The sequence below is a fragment of the Chrysemys picta genome, chromosome 4, assembly GCF_011386835.1.
Source record: "Chrysemys picta bellii isolate R12L10 chromosome 4, ASM1138683v2, whole genome shotgun sequence".
Classification (NCBI taxonomy): domain Eukaryota; kingdom Metazoa; phylum Chordata; order Testudines; family Emydidae; genus Chrysemys; species Chrysemys picta.
The window spans coordinates 83,496,971-83,519,837 of record NC_088794.1 but is presented as its reverse complement, the minus strand read 5'-3'; the positions used below and the strand labels follow the sequence as shown (position 1 = coordinate 83,519,837).

Below are 22,867 nucleotides of genomic sequence, written 5' to 3'. Positions count from 1 at the left end.
TGGGATGCACATGCGCACCATGTGGCTGAGTGCATAATTTCTTGCAGGCAGTGTCTGACTGTAGCTGTCCTTGTGCTCCCACCCAAGGGGAAAAAGGGTGGTTCAGGCCAATTCCTGTCCAGTTCCTTCTTGTCACCTCATGATTTGAGTTAGAATCTTTGGTGTCCTCAGCTCCTTTTTTAGTGTCATTCCTTTAAGAATTGTGTATAGTTGGTTTTAGTAGTTGCTATACCATAGTATAGCATAGATAGTTGGGGGGAATTTTTTCCCAGCCCCAGGGATTTTCCTCTGAGAAGTCTGGGATTAATGCCAGGATCCCAGGATTCAAAAGCTGTTTTCCTGCCTTTGCTTCTCTTCTGTGAGTGAGGAACATCAATGCTGGCTCTATTGGGTGAGGCTCACATTTCTCAGGCATACAGTGTACATGCGTATCCCATGTGTGGAATACAGATAGGGACCCCATACCTTGAAGAACCTCCAGTTACAGGTAAGTAACATCCATTTCTGGTTTTATGATGAATTCCAGAAGCTGCTGCTTTTTGGAGCAACGCTGTATGTTGAAAAGACATTGCTCTGGGCCACATGACTGAGATATGGAAGTGTGTGAACAACCCCAAATGTAGGATTCTTAAACATCTAACTTGTATGTGTGCCATGTTTGCAGATGCAAGGGCAGACTGCACCTGCTCCAACTCGAGGCACTTCCAGACACAGCGGTGGCAGCGGGGATGATGGTGAGGAAAGAGATGAGCAAGAGGATATAGGAAATGATGTTGTGGATCTTCTGCCAAGAACAGAGATCAGGTGGGTTTAGAGTCAACAAACTAAGGACTGACTCTTTGCTGCTGCATATTCTAAAATGAGCAACTTTGTATCCAAGTCCTTTTCTCTGTTTTGGTTCACTATATCCTTTGAAGGGCATTCACAGAGGAGTGTCTGTTTCATATGTTGTGCTGCTATAATACAAAATGGTACTGGATGTCAGGGATTGGTTTTTTGTTCGTTTTTTCTACAGTGATAAGATCACAGCTGAATTGGTGTCTAAGATTGGGGACAAAAACTGGAAGATCCGAAAGGAGGGTCTGGATGAAGTCACGAGCATCATTAATGATGCCAAATTTATACAGCCAAATATAGGAGAACTTTCAGCTGCCTTGAAGTGTCGTCTCAATGACTCCAATAAAATCTTGGTATGCTACTAAAAATCCTAATGTCTGAAGCAAATTCCTGTTGCAGTCACTTCAGATTATTATTCAGCCTGTTTCAGTTCCTTCATGGGTTGAGTGGGGCTTGAAAAGTAGATTAGTGTTTCATCCATGAAAGAAACTTTTTTTTACTGAAGTCTGTATAATAGAGCATTAAAATCGACATCTGGTCAGTTAATGAAGTGGGTGGTTCCAGGGCCTCTGCCTGCCACTTTCCCCATTGCTGTGTAAAAGACCCCACAAACTGGAAGGATGATATAAATAAGCCAGTCTTTTATGTTCAATACTTCATAATAATATATGCAACACCAGGAGATTAAGTCACTTCTGCCTGAAAATGGTTTTTAAATTGGTGTCCCTTTAAATCTACATGAAACATAACAATAACTTCACCTATGCATGGCATAAGCTATCGCTTGCTATCAAATAGAAGTAAATGCAGGAATAGGCATGTTCTCACAGCCCTTCAAGAGACAAAGTCTAGATAAGCCATAATAGCAGCATGATGTTGCTACTCAGTTCGTTTGTAGTGGGGGCCTGGAGCACAGAACACCTAATAACTAGTTTATTAAAACACTTTTCTTTCTCATCCAGGTTCAACAAACACTAAGCATCCTCCAGCAGTTAGCCATGGCAATGGGCCCAAACATTAGGCAACATGTGAAAAACCTGGGCGTTCCTATCATCACAGTTCTTGGGGACAGTAAGGTAGGCAATCAAGTCTTGTATTTTCCTTTAGGAATGAAGGCTCATCCTCTGTATACTTCCAGATACACTGGGAGCAATCTTCAGTGTTTGACTTAAACTAGCCTAGATGTTCAGAGGCAGGTGAGCGTTCAGACTAGTTTCAGAAGCTTTCTGAATGCTACTCAGAGCTCTGTCTTCCAAATTACTGCAGATTTACTATCCACAGATATGAATACTGTCTGTGCTGTGGTTAAGCTGGTGGCTTTCTTGTTCAATGTCAGTGATGTGCAATACAGCCCATTTATGCACAGTGTCCAGCTCTTTATCTTAAACTGATTTTTAATAAACTCTGCTTCTCAATGTAGATGATACAGCCCAGGTTAGCAGTACTAGGACAGCAAGTTGGTTTGCTGTACAGGTATCAGTACCAGGCCTAGCTCTCTAGGTAGAGTGAGCACTTATGCTACTCCAGTGACTATCCCCAGGTGATGTGTAGCTTTCTGTCCAGTATTTAGCTGTGAAGAATCCTGCTGACATGGGCCCTCTCAGAACGTTTGTCTGAAAATAAGGTATCTTGGAGGTCCTAAATATGATTCTGTTGGAGGAATATCATAAAGGAGATTTTCATTTTTTTGTTGGGTTGGAGTTTATTTTTTACATGGCTGTGTTTTAAATTCTATTTTGCTTAGTGTGATAGGTGCAGTGAATAGATTGAAGTAAATAAGATCTAAGTAGTCCAAACTTAATAGAGATGTCATATTGCCTATAAAACTTTAGTCCATGTAGTCTGGCATCCTTGAACAAGGGTGTAAATTAGCTGCTTCAGAGCAAGCTGTTGCCTTTTCCTTTTTAGGTGTCACTGGGAAGTATCGGGTCATGCTGTGAGTGTGTAGGAGTAAGAGAGAGCATTCTCCTTGACCTCAGCCGATGATCAGGCCCTGAAGTAGAAGTACCTAGGTTTTGGCAGTTCATAGAAATGTAGGGCTGGAAGGGACCTCTGGAGGTCCTCTAGTCCAGCCCCCTGTGCTGAGGCAGGACCAAGTAAACTTAGACCATTCCTGACAGGTATTTGTATAACCTGTTCTTAAGTCTTCAATTATTGTGATTCCGCTACCTCCCTTGGAAGTTTAGTCCAGTGCTTAACTATCCTCATAGTTAGGAAAATCTTTCTAAGTATTCCTTGCTGCAGATGAAGTCCGTTACTACTTTCCACCTTCAGTGGACATGGAGAACAATCGATCATTGTCCTCTTTATAACAACCCTTCAAATATATTAAGACAAGTCATTGGGTACCCTCTGAGTCCTCTTTTCTCAAAACTAAATATACCAAGTATTTTAACCTTTCCTTTATAGGTTAGGTTTTCTTAATTTTTGTTGCTGTCCTCTCTCCAGTTTGTCCATATCGTTCTTAGTGTGCCACCCAGAATTGGACACAGTGCTCCAGCTGAGGCTTCACCAGTGCTGAGTAGAACGGGACAATTACCTCCCATGTCACTCCTTTTAATACACCCCAGAATACTAGCCTTTTTTTTCATAACTGCATCACATTGTTGGCTCATTCAATTTGTGATCCACAATAAACTGGGTTACTGAAAAGTAGCTGGAGGTATCTCCTAATCCTGCCTGGATTCATAAACATGCTAAACCTGTTTTAACCTTCATGTAAGTAATTAACTGCATTCTTTAGCCCTCTTGTGAGCTGTGGATTTGAGATTATCCTTTCATTAGGGAGGGGCAGCCGACAAAATTCTTTCAAAGATGCTCCCATTCCTTTTCTGTGTCAGGCTTTACCTAAACTTGTCTGCTGAATAGTGTATTATGCCTACTTTTCAGAGACTTCTCTGTCTGATAGAATGTGTTGCATTTTGTGATGCTGGGACTTGGGTTTCCCAGCAGTGAACAAAAATGTGAGTTCTTGAGTCCTTGGTGCAGGATGATTTAATCTTTGATGGAAAGGGTGATCTCAGAACCTCCCCAGTTTTTTCTTCTTGCTACAGAACAATGTACGTGCTGCTGCCCTGGCTACCGTGAATGCCTGGACAGAACAGACTGGCATGAAAGAATGGTTGGAAGGAGAGGACCTGTCTGAGGAGCTCAAAAAAGAAAACCCTTTCTTAAGACAAGAGGTAAAGATTGGTACTGTGTACATGAGTTTGTTCCTTGTACCTTTTGAATTGCTGCTTAGCCATAGTTAGAGCACAGCTATAGAAATAAAGGGGTGAGGCTCGTGTAGACTGCAGTAACTGAGCACTGTATCATGAGGGTAAGAAATGTGTAATTCAGTTTGTATACTGACTTGTAACAGTAAAATTTAACAAGGATGGTATTGAGTTACTCTCACTGGTGGTGCTGAAATTCAAACTTCAGTGTTGCTCAAATTAAATCAAATTAAATAAAGGTGCTGCTTCCCTCAAATGAGTCTTCCTTTATGCACAAGTTCTTAAGAGCAGAGCTGAGGTTTTGGGATGTTGCAACTCACTGACCAAGAGTAATGCACAACTCTGAAATGCTGCCCTCATCTTTAGCTTGGAATAGTAGCCATAATGGAGCCTGGCCACTTGAATCAAATTACTTGTATATTGGGATCTGTAATCTCAGTGGGCTGCACTTTAGTGTTGAAGATCAGGATGGTTGCAAATGGTGAATATCTGAGCTGAGTTTTGGTCCCCTCAACTAATTCACACAACTAATTCTGTTCTTATTAAGACTGCTGGTGACTCCTTACCACAATGCGTATTTCAGACATCAGTTATCATATTCTGAAGGGCAAAGCTAACCTCTGCTATCTCCTTCCAGCTTCTGGGCTGGCTGGCTGACAAGCTGCCTACCCTCCGTTCTGTTCCTTCTGACTTGCTTTTGTGTGTGCCTCACCTGTACTCCTGCCTGGAGGATCGAAATGGAGATGTGCGTAAAAAAGCACAGGATGCCTTGCCATTCTTTATGATGCATCTCGGTTTTGAGAAGATGGCCAAAGCTACTGGCAAGCTGAAGGTATTGTTAGACTCTGAGGAAGAAGGCAGCGTATGAATGAGCTTGGTTTGAAAGTGGATGTAATGTCTATGGCAAATGTCTGACTCTTCCTAGAAAGTGATCTTGTGAATGTTGTTTTGAGCCATTTAAAAACTCAGGAATCACTGCTGACTTCAGGTGTGAAATACTTGATCTTCAATGGGTGTGGTTGAAAGTAGTTGCATGTGTTAACTACATTATGACTTCAAATTCTCAAAGCACTGTCCCTTTGGCTAAACTACCTTCCATTTAGCCTCTTGCACACTGCACTTTTAAACTGCAGCCATTTATCCCATGTTCATAGACTATGGCATATCTTTCTGTATGTGCATCTTTCTCTCTAGCCAACTTCCAAAGATCAGGTACTGGCCATGCTCGAAAAAGCCAAAGCCATCATGCCAGCCAAACCTGCTGCTCCTGTTAAGGCATCTTCCAGAGTGGTAGGAGGAGCAGCTCCAGCCAAATTCCAGACTGCATCAGGTAATCTATCTTGTAATGCCGGGAAATGTATGGGAAAGAATTTCCTCAGAATAGAGTAATTTGAAGGGAAACACTAAATTTCAATGTTCAGTTATGCTAGCATGAAAAGCGTGTGTGTGTGTGTGTGTGTGTGTGTGTAAAAGACAGACCCTTTGGGGAAGGCCTTGTTTACAGAAGTAGGGTATAGAGAATAAGAACCACTCTGTAATGTCCCCTGTCAAGATAGTAGGTTGAATGTCTGTGGAAGATAAGTTTCATTTGTGTGCGGATGGGTTTCATTGGAATATAGAGGCAAGCCAGTTAATCACAAGGTCTTGGTGTGGTACTGGTAAATCACAGGGAAGTCAAGTTATTAAGATTTACTACTGTGGAGTTAGTCACTCCATAGTCTGAAAAGCTTTTAAGGACTACTTATAGAAACCCACCTCTGGGGGCTGGAGCTGCAGGTTCCCAGGGTTTTGGTGCCTTTAGCTTAATATGGAGATATTCTTATATGTGGAGAATCTCTCTGGTCTGTAGAACATGACTGTTGGATTAATCAGGAGCAGAGAGTCAAAGTTCTTTGTGCTTGAAAAGTTGCCGTATGTCAGCCTCGAAAGGGTGCCGCAGTCCTCCTCTGGTGCCTCTGTTGTGGCACTCTGAGCAGCTTTGCTCTGAGCTCTTTGGGGAGGCTGCAGACTGTTGGCTTTTCTTGATGTGTTGTCTGTTTGTGTGTGTTCCCCCTCCCACCAACCTTTGCTCCTCCTTCTCCTTGGCACTTCCAAACTAAGGTATAGGAGAAGTTATGCAGTGTCAGTTTTGAGAACTGTTGTGAACCAACAATGGTAACCTCTGACAGTGGTGCACTGGCTTCATCCTGCCCTCTTGTCCCGTTCTTCTAGCACCAACTTGGAAAGTCACTCACTCTGAATAGTTGGGTTTATGCCTGCCCCTCTCTTGGGCAGTGGTTTTCAAACTTTTTTTTCTGGCGACCCAGTTGAAAAAAATTGTTGATGCCACGACCCAACAGAGCTGGGGATGAGGGGTTTGGGGTGTGGGCTGGGTGCAGGAGGGGTCAGGGCTCTGGGCTGGGGGTGCAGGCTCTGGAGTGGGGACAGGGATGAGGGGTTTGGGGTGCAGGAGGGGCCCTGGGTTTTGGGTACGGGGTTGGGACGTGGTCTTACCTCGGGCAGTTCCCGGGCAGCAACGCAGCAGGAGTGCTAAGGCAGGCTTCCTGCTTGTCCGGGCACCGCGGACCACACTGCGCCCCAAAAGCGGCCAGCAACAGGTCCAGCTCCTAGGTGGAGGCTCACAAGTGACTCTGTGCGGCTCTTGCCCGCAGGCACCCTCCCCCCCAGCTCCCATTGGCCGGTTCTCGGACAATGGGAGTGCGGCACCAGTGCTCGGGGTGGGGGCAGCACGCGGAGCCCCATGGCTGCCCCGCCTGCCTAGGAGCTGGACCTGCTGGCCACTTCTGGGGCACAGTGCGGTGTCAGAACAGGTAGGGACTAGCCTGCCTTAGCCGGGCAACACTGCCGATGGGACTTTTAACGGCCCTGTCGGTGATGCTGACCAGAGCTGCCGCGACCAGTACTGGGTCTCAACCCGCAATTTGAAAACCACTGCTCTAGAGTGCCTGCGTGGCAAAGCTGTTGAGGGACCTGAGCCTATTTTTCAGCAGCCCCACATAAACCGTAAAGAACAATCCCTGTTAAGCTTGCCATCTAAGACCAGAAACATACTAAGATTGAGGAAAGAGGAAGATTAAAATGCGCAAATTTTTATATATGTTTAGATACGAGAGTTAGTTTCTTGGTGTTGACGTAGTCTGTAAATACCTGACTATTAGCACAGTCAGCTTCCTTTGTGCATCTGAAACCCCTGCTTCTCTTTGTGATTAAGGGTTTTGTTGTCATTATGAGCAGCATCCCTTCTCTGCAGTGGGACTGAAGAACAGGGCAGGACTGAATGTGCTGTTCGTGAATGGACTAATTTTTGCAAAATATGTTTGAAATAATCTCTTATTTCCAAGCACCTGCTGAAGATTCAGGGTCCAGCACCATGGAGCCCAAGCCTGACCCCAAAAAGGCCAAAGCAGGAGGAGCTGCCTCTAAAGCTAAGGTACAGTGATGCCATCATGCAAGACTAATGAGCTGGGTTCCAGTTGGGGAGTGTAATAGCTTGTTAATGGAGCCCTTAGGCTTGCACAGATCACCTCTGTAAAAGCATCATGAGAATATCCAGTCTCTTAAGTGAAAAATGCCCTTCATATCTGTTGTGCTGCTATCATTGTTTTTGCCCAGTCCTACTTAATAGGCTTGCCACAGTCTGAAATTCAGATCACTGGGTCTTTAACTTCCCTTACTATAAACCTGCTTGGCTTTTTATCGAATATGGTCTGTATTTAAAATGTATCTTGATAAACTCAATCTTGTATTCAGTTCTAATATTGTAAAATCTAGTTTTGAACAATAATTCTGAATCCACATGCCAGAGAAATTCCCGTCTTTAGTCCACTGCATCCAAGGGTATATCTCTCCGCACAGTACACAAAGGAGATGGTTAAGAATGCAATGGTAGCTACAGCTGGCTGTACCTGAACTGTAGAGTTTAAGTTGTACTCCCATTAGAGTCTGTTTTTTATATTCTGTTACTTTGCTATTGAACTTACCAGATAAGTGGGGCAGAAACTTCAAGTGCTGCTCCATGTGTTGGGTGCCACTGCAACTATAGCAGTTCACCCTGCGACAGATTTGGAACAGGAAAAACATCAGAGGTTAAGGTGTCTTTGTAAACCACCCTGCAGTCACTGAATTCCTTCATCTAAACTCTTTCAAATAAACTAGAATTAACACTGAGTGCACAGCAGGTTTGGGGGCTTCAGGGTCTAAAGGGAGTGATTTAGAGGTACATGTTGAGTTGTCTAACGACCAAGCCTTTTCTGTTGCCTATTGCAGCAGTCTGATGGTAATAACAGTATGTCCAAGGACAATCCCAGCCTGCCCAAGGCTAATACAAGCCTCACCAAAGGCAATACCAGTCTGACAAAGAACAAACCCATCAAGCAGGTACCAACTTAGGGTTTAGACACCCCTAGGTGGCTGGTGCACTGGCCAAGTCTGAAGTGTCCTATCTCACAAAAGGCTATTGCACACTTTGCTGTGGGTTTTGCTTCCACACCACCAGAGCATGTACCTGAGGATTCTAACCACTGTTGCCAGCTTCTACCTGCATCTCGTACACTTGGCCAGCATGAGGTCAGGGGTTGGTGTCTGGCATCACTTGGGATGAAGGGTTGTATTTAGGTTTTGCAGTGCTTTCTGCTCAGTACCACTTTTGCTTTTTCAGGGTGCACAAGGGAAGAAGGTACCAAGTAAGCCCAACCTGAAGGAAGATGATGACAAATCAGGTCCTATTTTTATCATTGTCCCAAATGGGAAAGAGCAAAGAATGAAAGATGAGAAAGGATTGAAGGTGAGACAGATCTTAAGAGCATACTCAATTTTCAGACGTTTAGGCACTAAAGGAAATGCATTGTATTACCTGTGAGCTTAGTGTTGCACCTTGTGCAATCCAGTCTTCATTTCATGTCTTGATACTTCAAAGCAAAGAACCATCTCTTATAGGCTGTTTACAAGGTCTTCAGTCTCCACAGCATGTGTAAGAAAGCAAAAATTGTCTCCTAAGAGAACTGGCAGAAGCCTCATTGCTTTAGGTCACTCTTAAAACTAGATTGGACCCAACAATAGAAAAAGTACAATACGTAACAAGCCTGGCCAAGCTCTCGGGGATGGACAAGGTGACCTAATAGGCCTCTTCCATCTCTAAGTACTAGAATTCTGAGAGACTCCACAGGTTTTTTTTTATTCTAACAAACACCTATTGTCAAGCTTGGCTCTCATAACAAATCTTAATTTGTAGGCTCCTCTTACTTTGAAACTTACTCTTTTTCGGTTATCTGCTAATAGTTGGACCTCCAGTTGGTTAAATGGGCACACATCTGTAGACACGGTTTAAAGATGAGGTGTTTGGCTTAGATATGACCTGTGTTAACACTAGCATACTAGCAAGTACACTGAAGTATTGCTGCTTCCATTCTTATGGATGCAGAATGCTAAAACTGTGCATTTTTTGGTTGCAGGAGGGAGTTTGCTATTCTCTGAGCCCGTTCTATTAGTTGTGCACTGTGGCTCTTGGGTATCAGCTCAGTAACAAGCAGTATATTGCTGGCCTTGAGTTATGAGAGTTCTGTTTTTGTTTCTTGTTTTGAAGGTGCTGAAATGGAACTTCACTACTCCCCGTGATGAATATATCGAGCAGCTAAAGACTCAGATGTCCAGCTGTGTTGCCAGATGGGTACAAGATGAGATGTTTCATACAGACTTTCAGCACCACAATAAGGCACTGGCTGCGATGGTAGAGGTGAGTTAGGGACCTATGGCAGACAACAATGGAACGTGGGATGTCCTTTGCCACGTCCACATACTGCAGCAGTGAAATATCAAGTTAGGAGTTCTTCCTAAGTGGGCAGTAGGTTAGGAGACTTCATGTTACTAGCTTGGGTACCCAGTTCTCAAGTTATAGGCCTAAATGAGCACTTTCAGAGGGACAATACAATTAGTATTAATCTCTTTTGCTGAGGCGGGGGAAGCTTTGTTTACTCAACTTTGGCTACTGCTCTGAATTTTATTAGTGAAATCTAGTAGTAGGTGCCAGCTGCTACCATGCAATGTGGTACAGTTGCTTAGTGTGTAATAGTTGAGGGGTCTCACTAAGGCTTAAAACCCAAGAATCTTTTATGAATCTACAACAGGAAGCCATTACCTATAAATAAATGCATTTTACTGGAACAGACATGGCTTTTGATTTATACTTTGCCCTTCCTCACTTTTCTTTCCATGGACTATACCATTTATGTATTTGATCCTGCACAACCTGATATTTTTTCCCTTCATCTCAAGCACTTGGAGAGCGAAAAAGATGGAGTCATCAGCTGCCTGGATCTGATCTTGAAATGGCTCACCCTACGGTTCTTTGATACCAACACAAGTGTTCTGATGAAGGCCCTTGAATACCTTAAATTGCTTTTCACCTTGCTGAGCCAGGAGGAGTATCATCTTACTGAGAACGAGGCATCCTCTTTCATCCCATATCTTATCCTGAAGGTACCACATACTGAGGGAAATTAGGATAATGACTTGCCCCTGGACACTACCAGGGCACCAGCTAATGGTGTAGTTATTCTGTTCTGTACTGCTTTGCTGCAGTTATCTTTGAATAGCATGGGTGGGTGGTGTGGTTGGGTTTTTTGAGTGTAAGTCTGGTATCATACAGACTAACTGGCAAAGTATGCTGCTGGTGCAGAGTATTTAAAAGTGTCTGTCCTGGTTTCTTTTCTTTCTCTGATCATCTCCCCCACCCCCCAGGTTGGGGAACCAAAAGATGTTGTCCGCAAGGATGTGCGTGCCATTCTGAATAGGATGTGCTTAATCTATCCAGCCAGCAAGATGTTCACTTTCATCATGGAGGGGACAAAGTCGAAAAACTCCAAACAGCGGGCAGGTAAGAAATAGCACTGTTGGCTGGGAATGCAATGTGGATCAGGATATGCTGGCCATAACATTTTCTGAAAACTGAGTTTTGCCTATCTGATATTTTCCCCAAATGCATAACAACTTTGGTGACAAGGAGAAGATTGTAAAGAAGAAATATCAAGCTTCCTTGTCATCTCTCGCATGCATGCACGCAAGCTCTCTGCCTGAGCCACAAACATTATGCCTCAAGCAGCTTTCCAGTCATCTGGGAGGGGCCTGCTCTGGAATAAGAGTGATTAGGCAGAAAGTGTTAGAAGTCAGTTTTATCTAACCCAACATCACACACACACACAAATGGTTAAGCTGTCCAACTCTCGTTGATTTACCCACCTCCCACCCACCAGTTGCACTATTCCTGTCCTGATATATGGAAGAAGGTTCAGTTTTCCATAATACTGCAGAGCTCCCTCAATTCAACCCCTCCCCCACCCCAGAACCATGCATTGGGTTTGAAGCGTCACTTAAAGATTTTTAGCTCTATGGTAGTGAAGAGAACTTTCAGAATATAACTGATGCAAGGTTGCGTTCCAGAATCTGCCAACAGCCTGAAACAGCTGTGTGAACTGTTCTTATTTATCTATGGGGGGTTAACGAATAATTACATTATAGTTTAAATGTTGGCATGAATTATTTTACTGCTGCTTATTTTAGCAACACTAAAATTTTCTAAATTTTAGAAACACTAAGCTAATGTGCTTATGGATGGCAATATTTGGGTGGGGGACTGTGGGGCAACTGACTTCTGTCAAGGGTTGCTGGATGACAAATTTAAAAATTCAAGCCCCCTTCAAAACTAAATCGCCTCTAACCCTGCCCACAAAGTGAAGGGAGTTTGCAGTTTGTCACCAAATTGAGCACTAGAATGCCACAGACATCAGAGGCATTACCACAGAATATAGATTCAGGTAACTGCGGAGTATATTGGAGTGGGACACTTGTCTATTTAACAATCTTGGTTGAGGCTCAGTTAAAAAATCAGTGTATCTGATCCTGTAGAGTGCCTGGAAGAGCTGGGGTGTCTTGTTGAGTCATACGGCATGAATGTGTGCCAGCCAACTCCTGGCAAAGCGTTAAAGGAGATGGCAATTCACATTGGCGACCGAGACAACACTGTCCGCAATGCTGCACTCAACACCATCGTGACTGTCTACAATGTGCATGGGGACCAGGTGTTCAAGCTGATTGGAAATGTGAGTAATTGGAAATGGGAAGAGGTAGCCTGAACCAGGTTTTAATCTTGTGTAAAGGAATCATTCACACTGAAGTGGTAATGATCAATCACGGCACATCCTGCTGCTGACAGTGGGATAGATGCCAAGAGCTCTACTTATGGTAATCTACCATGACACATCCTTTAAAAGTTGATTGGTTAATTCCAGATTATGGGACCTTTAATCTCCAGTAACCATAGGTGACAAAATAGAATACTGAAGGAATAAGTAAATGCCGACTGTGATCCCTTCATAGGGGACTGTATTGTTTGTAAATAGTGACTTACTTTAGAATGATGTGATGCCTCTGGTGATTTCGGAGGAACCTTGGATGAAGTTCTAAGCCAGGGGTGGTCAAACTACGGCCCATGGGCCGGATCCGGCCTGTTAAGGCTTAGGATCTGGCCCGGGGGATTGCCAGCCCCGTGGCACAGTGGAACTAAGGCAGGCTCCCTGCTTGCCCTGGCCCCGCGCTGCTCCCAAAAGCAGCTGACACCATGTCCCTGTGGCCCCTGGGTGAGTGAGGACTGAGGGCTCCGTGCACTGCCCTCCTGCAGGCACTGCCCCCTCCCGCAGCTCCCATTGGCCAGGAATGGGGAACTGTGGGAGCTTTTGGGGAGGTACCCACAAGCGAGGCATGCGGAGCCCTCTGCCCTCCCTCCCCCAGGGGCTGCGGGGATGTGGTGCCAGCACTTCTGGGTGTGGCGCGGGGCCAGGCAGAGAGCCTGCCTTAGCCCCGCTGCGCGCTACTGCTATAAACCCTTTTGTGTTTTCCAAATGAGGCATAAAACCAGCTGTAGCAATTCTTGTCTTGATGGCTTGTTTCTTTGAAATAGGAATTCATTTAATCTAACCTTCCACTCCAGCACTGCTATTTATATGCTGACGTAAGACTCCTTCAATTTCCCTTGGCTCCTTTCATCTGTACCAACTCATTCAACTGATTTAATACTTTGAGTGGACAGTGTGTTTGGTTGGCATCGCTTGCTCTTTCAGCAAGTATAGCCTCTCCTAGCTATGTCAGTGCACCTTGTCCTGACTTGCATCATATGTTGCAAGGAATGGGTGGCAAGAGACCAGTCTCTCTCGATGCTTCCAGCTATTGTAACCATGTAATAAAACTATAATTTAAAACAACTGCTTTGGTGACCACTAACTCCTAAAATTTCTGGGGGGTTTTGTTTAATTAAAAAAACCTAGAAAATTTGCTGACAAAGAACTTTGTCAAAGCAGAGTTACAATTGCTGTGGTATATCATGCTCTTCCAGAAAGTAGAGTTCAGCAAAACTTGGTCATGTGAAAAACAGGGAATAGTGAAGGTATGTGTTGATACAACCTTAACTCTGCCTCTTCAAGTGATGTCCCAATATGTCCTCAACACGCACGTGTGCTGTATTTAACAGGAGCTACCTACACTTACCCTAATGGTTCAAGTGTATGGCATGTCTACACTACGGGATTACTCCAAATTTACAGAATTCGATTTTGGGCAACCGATTGTATAAAGTCGAGTGCATGCGGCCACACTAAGCACATTAATTTGGCGGTGTGCGTCCATGTACCAAGGCTAACGTCGACTTCCGGAGCATTGCACTGTGTGCACTATCCCATAGTTCCCGCAGTCTACCCCGCCCATTGGAATTCTGGGTTGAGATCCCAATGCCTGATGGGGCAAAAAAAATTGTCGCTGGTGGTTCTGGGTACAGCCTCTCCCCTCCCTCCGTGAAAGCAACGGCAGACAACTGTTTTGCGCCTTTTTTCCTGGGTGAACTGTGCAGACGCCATACCATAGCATGGAGCCCGCTCAGCTCAAGACAGCAGTCATGAACATTGTAAACACCTCGCGCATTATTGTGCAGTTTATGCTGAACCAGAACCTGGAAAACCAGGCGAGGAGGAGGCTGCGACTGCAGCACGGCGACGAGAGTGATGAGGACATGGACATGGACACAGAATTCTCTCAAACTGCGGGCCCCAGCGCTTTGGAAATCATGCTGTTAATGGGGCAGGTTATAGCCGTGGAACGCTGATTCTGGGCCCGGGAAACAAGCACAGACTGGTGGGACCGCATAGTGTTGCAGGTGTGGGACGATTCCCAGTGGCTGTGAAACTTCTGCATGCGTAAAGGCACTTTCATGGAACTTTGTGACTTGCTTTCCTCTGCCCTGAAGCGCCAGAATACCAAGATGAGAGCAGCTCTCGCAGTTGAGAAGCGAGTGGCGATAGCCCTGTGGAAGTTTGCAACGCCAGACAGCTACCAGTCAGTCGGGAATCAATTTGGAGTGGGCAAATCTACTGTGAGGGCTGCTGTGATGCAAGTAGCCAAAGCAATCACTGAGCTGCTGCTACCAAAGGGAGTGACTCTGGGAAATGTGCAGGTCATAGTGGACGGCTTTGCTGCAATGGGATTCCCTAACTGTGGTGGGGCGATAGATGGAACCCATATCCCTATCTTGGCACCGGAGCACCAGGGCAGCCAGTACATAAACCGCAAGGGGTACTTTTCAATAGTGCTGCAAGCACTGGTGGATCACAAGGGACGTTTCACCAACATCAACGTGGGATGTCTGGGAAGGGTTCAGGACGCTCTCGTCTTCAGGAACGCTACTCTGTTTAAACGGCTGCAGCAAGGGATTTACTTCCCAGACCAGAAAATAACTGTTGGGGATGTTGAAATGCCTATAGTTATCCTTGGGAACCCAGCCTACCCCTTAATGCCATGGCTCATGAAGCCATACACAGGCAGCCTGGACAGTAGTCAGGAGCTGTTCAGCTACAGGCTGAGCAAGTGCAGAATGGTGGTAGAATGTGCATTTGGACGTTTAAAGGGTCGCTGGCACACGTTACTGACTCGCTCAAACCTCAGCCAAACCAATATTCCCATTGTTATTGCTGCTTGCTGTGTGCTCCACGATTTCTGTGAAAGTAAGGGGGAGACCTTTATGGCGGGGTGGGAGGCTGAGGCAAATCGCCTGGCCGCTGATTACACGCAGCCAGACACCAGGGAGATTAGACGAGCACACCAGGAAGCGCTGCGCATCAGAGAAGCTTTGAAAACCAGTTTCATGACTGGCCAGGCTACCGTGTGAAAGTCTGTTTTACTCCTTGATGAAAACCCACCCCCTTGATTGACTCGTTCTCTGTAAGCAAACCACCCTCCCCCTTCGATCACAGCTTGCTTGCAAAGGAAATAAAGTCACTATCGTTTAAAAATCATGTATTCTTTATTAATTGATTTTAAAAAGAGGGAGAGAACTGACAAGGTAGCCTGTGTGGGGTTTGGGAGGAGGGTAGGAGGATCTTGCTTGAATGCCAGCAAACACCGGGACCATACGCTGCCAGGCTTTGTCATGCAATGATACCAGTTTACTTGCTACTAGCATGGCGTGGTCAAGTGTCCTACCATGGAGGACGGAATAAGGCAGCACTGCCCAGAAACCTTCTGCAAAGGCTTTTGGAGTACCTCCAGGAGAGCTTCATGGAGATGTCCCTGGATGATTTCCGCTCCATCCCCAGACACGTTAACAGACTTTTCCAGTAGCTGTACTGGCCGTGAATGCATCCCAAGTCCTCAGGGCAAAGTAATCATTAAAAAAAAGCTTGCTTTTAAACCATGTTTTATATTTACAAAGGTAAACTCACCTGAGGTCCCTTCCATGGGGTCAAAGTCTGAGATAATGCCTTAGGAAGGTACTTTAGTCAGGCTGAGAAAAAGATCCTGGCTGTTGGGGAGAACGGAGTGCTGTGTGCTCTCTGCAAGCTAGTCGTCGTCGTCCTCATCATCATCTTCCCCGTCCGCAGAATCCTCAGGCATGGCTGAGATTATCCCCTCCTAAGAATCCATGGTCAGGGGTGGGGTAGTGGTGGCGGCCCCCCCTAGAATTGCATGCAGCTCAGCATAGAAGCGGCATGTCTGCGGCTCTGCCCTGGACCTTCCATTTGTTTCTTTGGTTTTCTGGTAGGCTTGTCTGAGCTCCTTAACTTTCACGCGGCACTGTAGTGAGTCCCTATTATAGCCTCTCTCTATCATACCCTTGGAGATTTTTTCAAATGTTTTGGCATTTTGTCTTTTGGAACATAGTTCTGCTAGCACTGAATCCTCTCCCCGTGTAGCAATCAGATCCAGTACCTCCCGTACGGTACATGCTGGTGCTCTTTTTCGATTCTCGGACTGCATGGTTACCTGTGCTGATGAGTTCTGCGTGGTCATCTGTGCTCTCCACGCTGGGCAAACAGGAAATTAAATTTAAAAGTTCGCGGGGCTTTTCCGGTCTACCTGGCCAGTGCATCCGAGTTCAGATCGCTGTCCAGAGCGGTCACAATGGTGCACTGTGGGATAGTTCCCGGAGGCCAATACCGTCGAATTGCGGCCACACTAACCCTAATTCGAAATGGCAATACCGATTTCAGCGCTACTCCCCTCGTCAGGGAGGAGTACAGAAATCGATTTTAAGACCCCTTTATTTTGAAGTAAATGGCTTCGTTGTGTGGACGGGTGCAAGGTTAATTCGATTTAACGCTGCTAAATTCGAACTAAACTCCTAGTGTAGACCAGGCCTTAACCTACTTCGCAGAAAGTACACCACATTTGCTAAATTTTACAACCACTTCATTTTTATGTGCATGATGCCATCTAATGCTATACTTTCATTTACCCTTCATTAAATTCAGTTCACACTAATCTCCCACTTAACTGCTGTCATTCCCCATGGCAAGACGACCCCGGTGCCCCATTACTGATGCAATTTATGCTATGCAGTGATGAAATGAGACATAGTGTATCTCTCAAGGTCCAGATGCATCTCTTCCTTCTGATCACACACGAGTCAGAGAGGGGCTTCCATACACACTCAAAGGGTCACAGCCCCTCAGATCACCTCCTGTCAGTCGCAGCTCTTCCAAGTTGCTCCAACTGATTCTTCCACTGTTCAGTGCATTTACACAGTGAATGCAGCTGGAGGGAATGCAGATAATTCTGAGTGACTAGTGACTATTTCCAGCTTGGTGGGAGGGGAGGTGTGGAGTTAGTTGCCTGGGCACGCACCTTAGCTCTTCACTTCCTGGCTTTCACAAATTCAGGCTTTGCTGAACTTGATGTTCTCTAAGAGCATGAAATACCACCAGGCAACTTTGACTTTGCATAAAGTTTTGTTGTCAGCAAGTTAAGGGTTTCCCTACTCTGTGTAACTAAAAAGGTTTGTGGTTTGGCAGTGAGACCTCTCCCTATGCATTATACTAGTCTAATTGGCTTGCCCTCCCAGCTGGTATTTATAGAGTGGTTAAAACATGGAGTTTGTGTACATGTCTGTGTCTGCACTGCTTAGTTGTGAAATACAGCATTCCTAAGAGTGTGTGCAAGTGTTTGGAGGTCCTACATGAAGAATATTATGAGGTGGGAACCAAGGCTGCTGCTACCTTGTCCCTCTCCCCCCCTCCCCCCCTCCCCCCCCCCCCCCCCCCAAGGAAATGGAAGTTATTGGGATGAATTTATTTTGCTTCAGTCACTTATTCCTGGTAATTTTGCTCCCTATGTGAAGCAGTCCCACCTAAGTTCTCTTATTTTTCTTCCTCTTGCTTATCCATTAGTGTTTTGGACTACTCACCAGAATGAGCAGTTAGTGTGACTATGCAGAAGCAACACTTAATCTTTCAGTCACCTGTTCTTTCTCAGAAGTTCTGTTCTCAGAATACCAAGGTTTAGCAGAAAGAACTGAAGTAGCTGGACCTCCCAGCCTCTTATAATCAGCTTTGCATGGTCACTGCCCCAAGATGGCTGCTTGTGCACTCCCAAAAGGCCCTGAATTTCTAGAAGGGTCCCAGAGCTCAGTGGGATGGAGAGCACATCTGACAAGTGTGAATATGCAGAGCCAACATTCAATCAGATTATAGTTCCCAGTAAGTAACTTCTTTTCCTGAATCCTTTTAGTAAGTTTATGAACTTACCTCTTCTCACTAGAGGATATGGGAGCCCAGCTCCTTTAATGTAGCTTCAGCTTGGATCATTCACACTTGATACCTTGGAGAGGTTGCAGTGAAGAGGTTAAGAAGGCACCTCTCTTCTTTATAGGAAGGTGTCAGCACTGCCTGTACTTCTGCCTGGGGTCTTGAATGTGCTTTTATCATTCTCCACCTTGTATTGCAGGGGTACCCTTTGCTAAAACTTAATACTCTTACTTGTATACCATAACTACTAGCTGTAATTTCTCAACCATGAAGACCTTAGAATCTGGAGGACACTTCAAATAGATTCTAACCGTTCCAAGGTTAGTCATATTCAGGGCCTTAAGTTGATGGTCTGGTTGCTTCTCCAGAGGAAGGAGGCTAAATGTTGACCTCTCCTTTTATCCCATAGCACTATGCAGTAACTTCAGATGAGTAGGATTGTGTATATCATAGGTGGCAGCTGCAATTCCTAAAACATGTGCAGAGTTTGCAGACTGAACTGAAGTTGTCTTTCTCTCACAGCTTTCTGAGAAAGACATGAGCATGCTGGAGGAGAGAATAAAGCGGGCTGCTAAGAGACCTGCTGCTGCTCCAGCAAGACAGGCAGAAGAGAAACCTCAGCGTGCTCCGAGCACGAATGCTAATGCTAGTGTGCTGAGGAAGGGACCGGCTGAGGACATGTCTTCCAAACTCAAGTATGTAATGAAATAGTTATGGTTTTCTATGGCTTCTGCAGTGTATGTGCTAAGAACATGTTCTGCAGCGTTACCTTAGTTCTTCTAGTCATTGTCTTTGCATGTTGTGAAAACTGTCTGGGCAAATACTGTAAAACAAAGTGTTTGTTTGAATCTCTCTTCATTGTTTTGTCTTGTCTTGTCTGTCTGTCTCTTGAATCCTTTCTAAATGGTCTTGTGCCTTCTTTCACTGCTTCTCCATGGACAGAATTATGTATCGCACTTATAGGATGTAAGTACTGTCCACTAACCTCTTGGTAGCAGGGCTCTTGTATCTTTCTAACTTCTGCCTTAATCATTCCTTCTGAGTGCCTGACTTTTTATGCTGGCCAGTTCTAGGTATTTGTAAATAACTTAGACTAAAATTACAAGAATAGAGGGCTTCTACCAAGAGCAACTACAACCCAAACTGCTAGCAGACATGGCAATTCCATGCTGGGCAGCTGCTGGAAATATTAGGAGAACTCATTCCCATGTGTTGCATTAAACTTGGTATTGATTGGAATCCATTCTTAATTTGATAGGGCCAGTGTACAGAGGCCAGCTAGATGAGCATTTTGAATCTGAGCTTGGGGCTACATACCCATACTACAAACAAAGCTTAGTAACTGTACCTTGCACCACATGTCAATGTATTTTAGATCATTCTGATTTTTGGAGAAAAGGCCCCTAGTGAAACTTACGTAATAGAGATTAGATTCCCTTTAAGTGGAACATTCTAACATGCAAGTGTCTCAGGATCCTCGGGTAGTCCTGGATACTGACTGGCTTGTCAGGTTACCTTCTCTTAGCTGTGGTAAAGAAGACCTGAGCTTCAATAAGATGTCCCATCAATGCCATCTTTGGTGCTGGATCTCAGTCATAGGCAGAGCAGTGCATGCCTGTCACAACTTCACTGTGGTTTATAGTGGGCTGTAGGGAAAACCAGCAGCTTCTCAGGTTAACTATGAAAGCAAGTAATTGGCAGCTACTCTCCTGGCTTGCGTAAACTTTTACTGCTAACAGCTGGGGGAACTGTAAAGGGTTCAGTTAGAGGACTGAATAAAATGAGATCTGCAAAATAACAACCTTGATATGAGTGTTTAGGACTACCACTGGATGCTAGTGTTACCATGCTGGCTTAGAGTGTATAGACATAAACACCTTTCTTCTGGTTTCCATAGCCAAGCCCGCAACACGAGTGGCCATTCTGAGATAACACATACAGTTCCACGGGAATTCCAGCTGGATCTAGATGAAATTGAGAATGACAATGGCACAGTTCGATGCGAGATGCCAGCACTTGTACAGCACAAACTAGATGACATCTTTGAGCCAGTCCTCATCCCGGAACCCAAGTGAGTTTAAATGTGATCCTGCTTAGTTGAAAGCCAATTGAAACTGTCTAGAACAGAAGTGGGCAAACTACGGCTTGTGGGCCACATCTGGCCTGCGGGATCCTCCTGCCCCGGGAGGCTTGCCCCTGGCCCCTCCTCTGCAGCCTCAGCACGCTGTGGCACCGGCACAATGCTCTGAGCGGCCAGGCAGCACAGCTGCAGAGCCCGGCCTGACCCAGTGCTCTGTGCTGCGCGTGGCGTGGCCCAGCTCCAGCCGGGCAGCGCAGCTGTAGTGCCGCCAGCCACCAGTGCACCAAGCAGCACAGTTGGATAGAGGGCAGGGGAGTTTTGGGGGGGTGGTCAGGTACCCATGATCTTGCTACACAGAGGAAAAGGAAGCCTGGTCTCATGGTTAACGTATGGTCTGAGTGAGATTAGGTTGTACTCTCAGTTCTGTCCCAGGTGGCTATGTGATTAAGACACATCACTTAACATCTCTTTTCCATCCTCTGTAAATGAGAATGAAACTCTCCTCACAGGAATGTCTGTGAGGCTGGATCCTGCTTTAAGTATCTTTGAGATCTGACTGGAAGGCACCAGTGAAGTGCAGGTTGGAACTATTTTTCCACGGAGAATCATAAGACCTTTCCCTTCCCAACTGTCTAGGATCCGTGCTGTGTCCCCACACTTCGATGACATGCACAGTAATACAGCTTCCACCATCAACTTTGTCATCTCCCAGGTAGCCAGTGGTGACATAAATACTAGTATCCAGGCTCTGGCACAGGTAAGTGGAACTTTTAGTTGGCAGGCTACACTGCATTGAGCTAAGGCCAGTAGTCTGCGAGAGTGATGAGTTGCACACTGGTGGTGTTGCCATGTCAGGTGATGTGGTCACCACTCAGAATCTCCCTGATGACAAAGCCAAGTGCACAGGGGCCATCTGACTCGCTAATTCCATAACAGTTTTCCATCAGACAGAACGTAGGACGTGTTCTGTAGGTGGGAACTTGTACTAGATCATCATCCATATAGACTCCAGCTCTGAGCTGGTGATGGCTGTCAGTGATGATGAGATGGTGATGGTGTCTTAAGACTCTTCCTATTTCAACTTTGCTTTTATCCTGATACCCGTTCAGGTTACTGGATGACTCACCTCCATGTTGTGCCGGCGAGGGTTAGTTTTTGATGAAACTGCCTTGCATATCCCAAGTGTAGGAGTTGCATGCCCTGACTCATAACCCTTGAACCATTCTGTTAGGGAGCGCCATGCCCAGAAAACTACACAAGACCAATAATTACAAAATTCATAATATAAGCTCTTGCTCACTCAAAATTCTGCACAGTTCTATGAGTATAGGATACAAGTCATAGCTAAGCAAGGGATCACTAATGCCACTGAATGTACTGGGATTAGTTGTAGAAGTGCAAAGTCACTAATTTTTAGATGAAGTTTTAGAAAGCAGATGTCTTAACTAATGGAATAGTAAGTGTGGGGAAAGCTAAGTTAAACATTGTTCCTGTACTGTTTGCAGAGGATCAACTTTAATGTGTCTGGGGTGTTTTGCTCTTAGATTGATGAGGTCCTCAGACAGGAGGACAAAGCAGAAGCCATGTCTGGCCACATTGACCAATTCCTAATAGCTACATTCATGCAGCTCCGACTGATCTACAACACACACATGGCAGATGAGAAACTGGACAAGGATGAGATAGTCAAGCTCTACAGCTGCATCATCGGGAACATGATCTCGGTAAGGCAGTGAGGAAAGGGAACAAGCCTTGTGCAAGTGGATGGGTGGAGATGAGACTATGTCCTGCACTGGCCTTGCCATCTAGTGAATCTTGTTTAAGAAGGCTTCTTTCTAGCTATTCTCTAAAATGGCTCATTTGGAGCTAGTCTAGCAACAGCCCTGTGCAGGAAATCAAATTGGGTACAAAGTACATGAGGCATAGGGGGAGTGAGTGCTTCATGTCTGTCTCCAGCCAATGCTCAGATTAGCTGCAAGCATCCTGGGACAATAGGGGTTAAGGAATCTTATTCCAAAGAGGAATATAGTTAGACACCCCCTCTGGATGGTTGGTGTGATGTATAAATTGAGCTTTGTGTCTAGTACTGTACAGAACATATGTACACTCATTGTTTTATGAAACTTGCTGATAAATGGTAGCCCATTCCAAACATTATTTATACACGAGATGTTGATTGAATGGTGAACTTTCGTTCTGCCACGAACACTGCGGCTGAAAGGTTAGTGATTGCTACAGTTTGGGTTGTTTGTCTTCAATTGCTGAAAGTTTCTAGACTTGGTTTCTGTCAGAGGATAACTTTTTTTTTTTTTAAACTTTCTAATATGGCACAGTTATCTGAAATGAGGCAGTGGCAAGGGGGAAATACTTTCCCTGTTGCAACAGCTTGTGACCATCCTGAATAACTCTAGTGCTGAATTTGAGCAGGGATGAGGCCTTGTCTAAAGGAAGTACCATTGACTACTGAAAATGGCTTGTATTATCCCTGGTCAGGGGATTGGGAAATGTATTTTTGTTCTAGCATTTTTAAGGCCAGAAATGACCATTATGATTTAATCTGACTTCCTGCATAACACAGACTGTAGAATTTGTACATCAAGCCCAGTAACTTGTGGCTGAACTAGAGCATGAGGTATGGTACGGTCTGGATGTTAGTCTTCCAAACATCCTAAATGAAA

At 45.1% G+C, this 22,867-nt stretch overlaps 1 protein-coding gene and 1 non-coding gene across 17 annotated transcripts in view; both read left to right on the top strand.

The window, feature by feature from the left end:
- The window catches only part of CKAP5 (cytoskeleton associated protein 5), a 92,081-nt gene that overhangs the window by 56,702 nt on the left and 12,512 nt on the right, over nucleotides 1-22,867 (top strand). For 9 of the 16 annotated variants that reach the window (XR_010601025.1, XM_042849235.2, XM_042849236.2 and 6 more), the window contains 17 exons: nucleotides 665-804; nucleotides 1,016-1,190; nucleotides 1,800-1,913; nucleotides 3,891-4,019; nucleotides 4,690-4,884; nucleotides 5,247-5,382; nucleotides 7,394-7,482; nucleotides 8,319-8,429; nucleotides 8,710-8,835; nucleotides 9,634-9,783; nucleotides 10,323-10,526; nucleotides 10,788-10,923; nucleotides 11,952-12,145; nucleotides 18,632-18,804; nucleotides 20,007-20,180; nucleotides 20,826-20,946; nucleotides 21,734-21,913. Coding sequence is in view for 14 of the 16 variants with exons in the window: in XM_042849235.2 (XP_042705169.2) it covers nucleotides 665-804; nucleotides 1,016-1,190; nucleotides 1,800-1,913; nucleotides 3,891-4,019; nucleotides 4,690-4,884; nucleotides 5,247-5,382; nucleotides 7,394-7,482; nucleotides 8,319-8,429; nucleotides 8,710-8,835; nucleotides 9,634-9,783; nucleotides 10,323-10,526; nucleotides 10,788-10,923; nucleotides 11,952-12,145; nucleotides 18,632-18,804; nucleotides 20,007-20,180; nucleotides 20,826-20,946; nucleotides 21,734-21,913 (2,547 nt within the window). In the remaining 2 variants the exon portion in view is untranslated. The remainder of the gene's footprint in view (nucleotides 1-664; nucleotides 805-1,015; nucleotides 1,191-1,799; nucleotides 1,914-3,890; nucleotides 4,020-4,689; nucleotides 4,885-5,246; nucleotides 5,383-7,393; nucleotides 7,483-8,318; nucleotides 8,430-8,709; nucleotides 8,836-9,633; nucleotides 9,784-10,322; nucleotides 10,527-10,787; nucleotides 10,924-11,951; nucleotides 12,146-18,631; nucleotides 18,805-20,006; nucleotides 20,181-20,825; nucleotides 20,947-21,733; nucleotides 21,914-22,867) is intronic. The other 7 variants (XR_010601026.1, XM_065595134.1, XM_042849237.2 and 4 more) reach the window with 1 other exon arrangement.
- LOC112059146 (small nucleolar RNA SNORD67) lies at nucleotides 21,002-21,112 on the top strand. Its single transcript, XR_002888367.1, has one exon. It is a non-coding gene; the product is annotated as a small nucleolar RNA SNORD67 (small nucleolar RNA).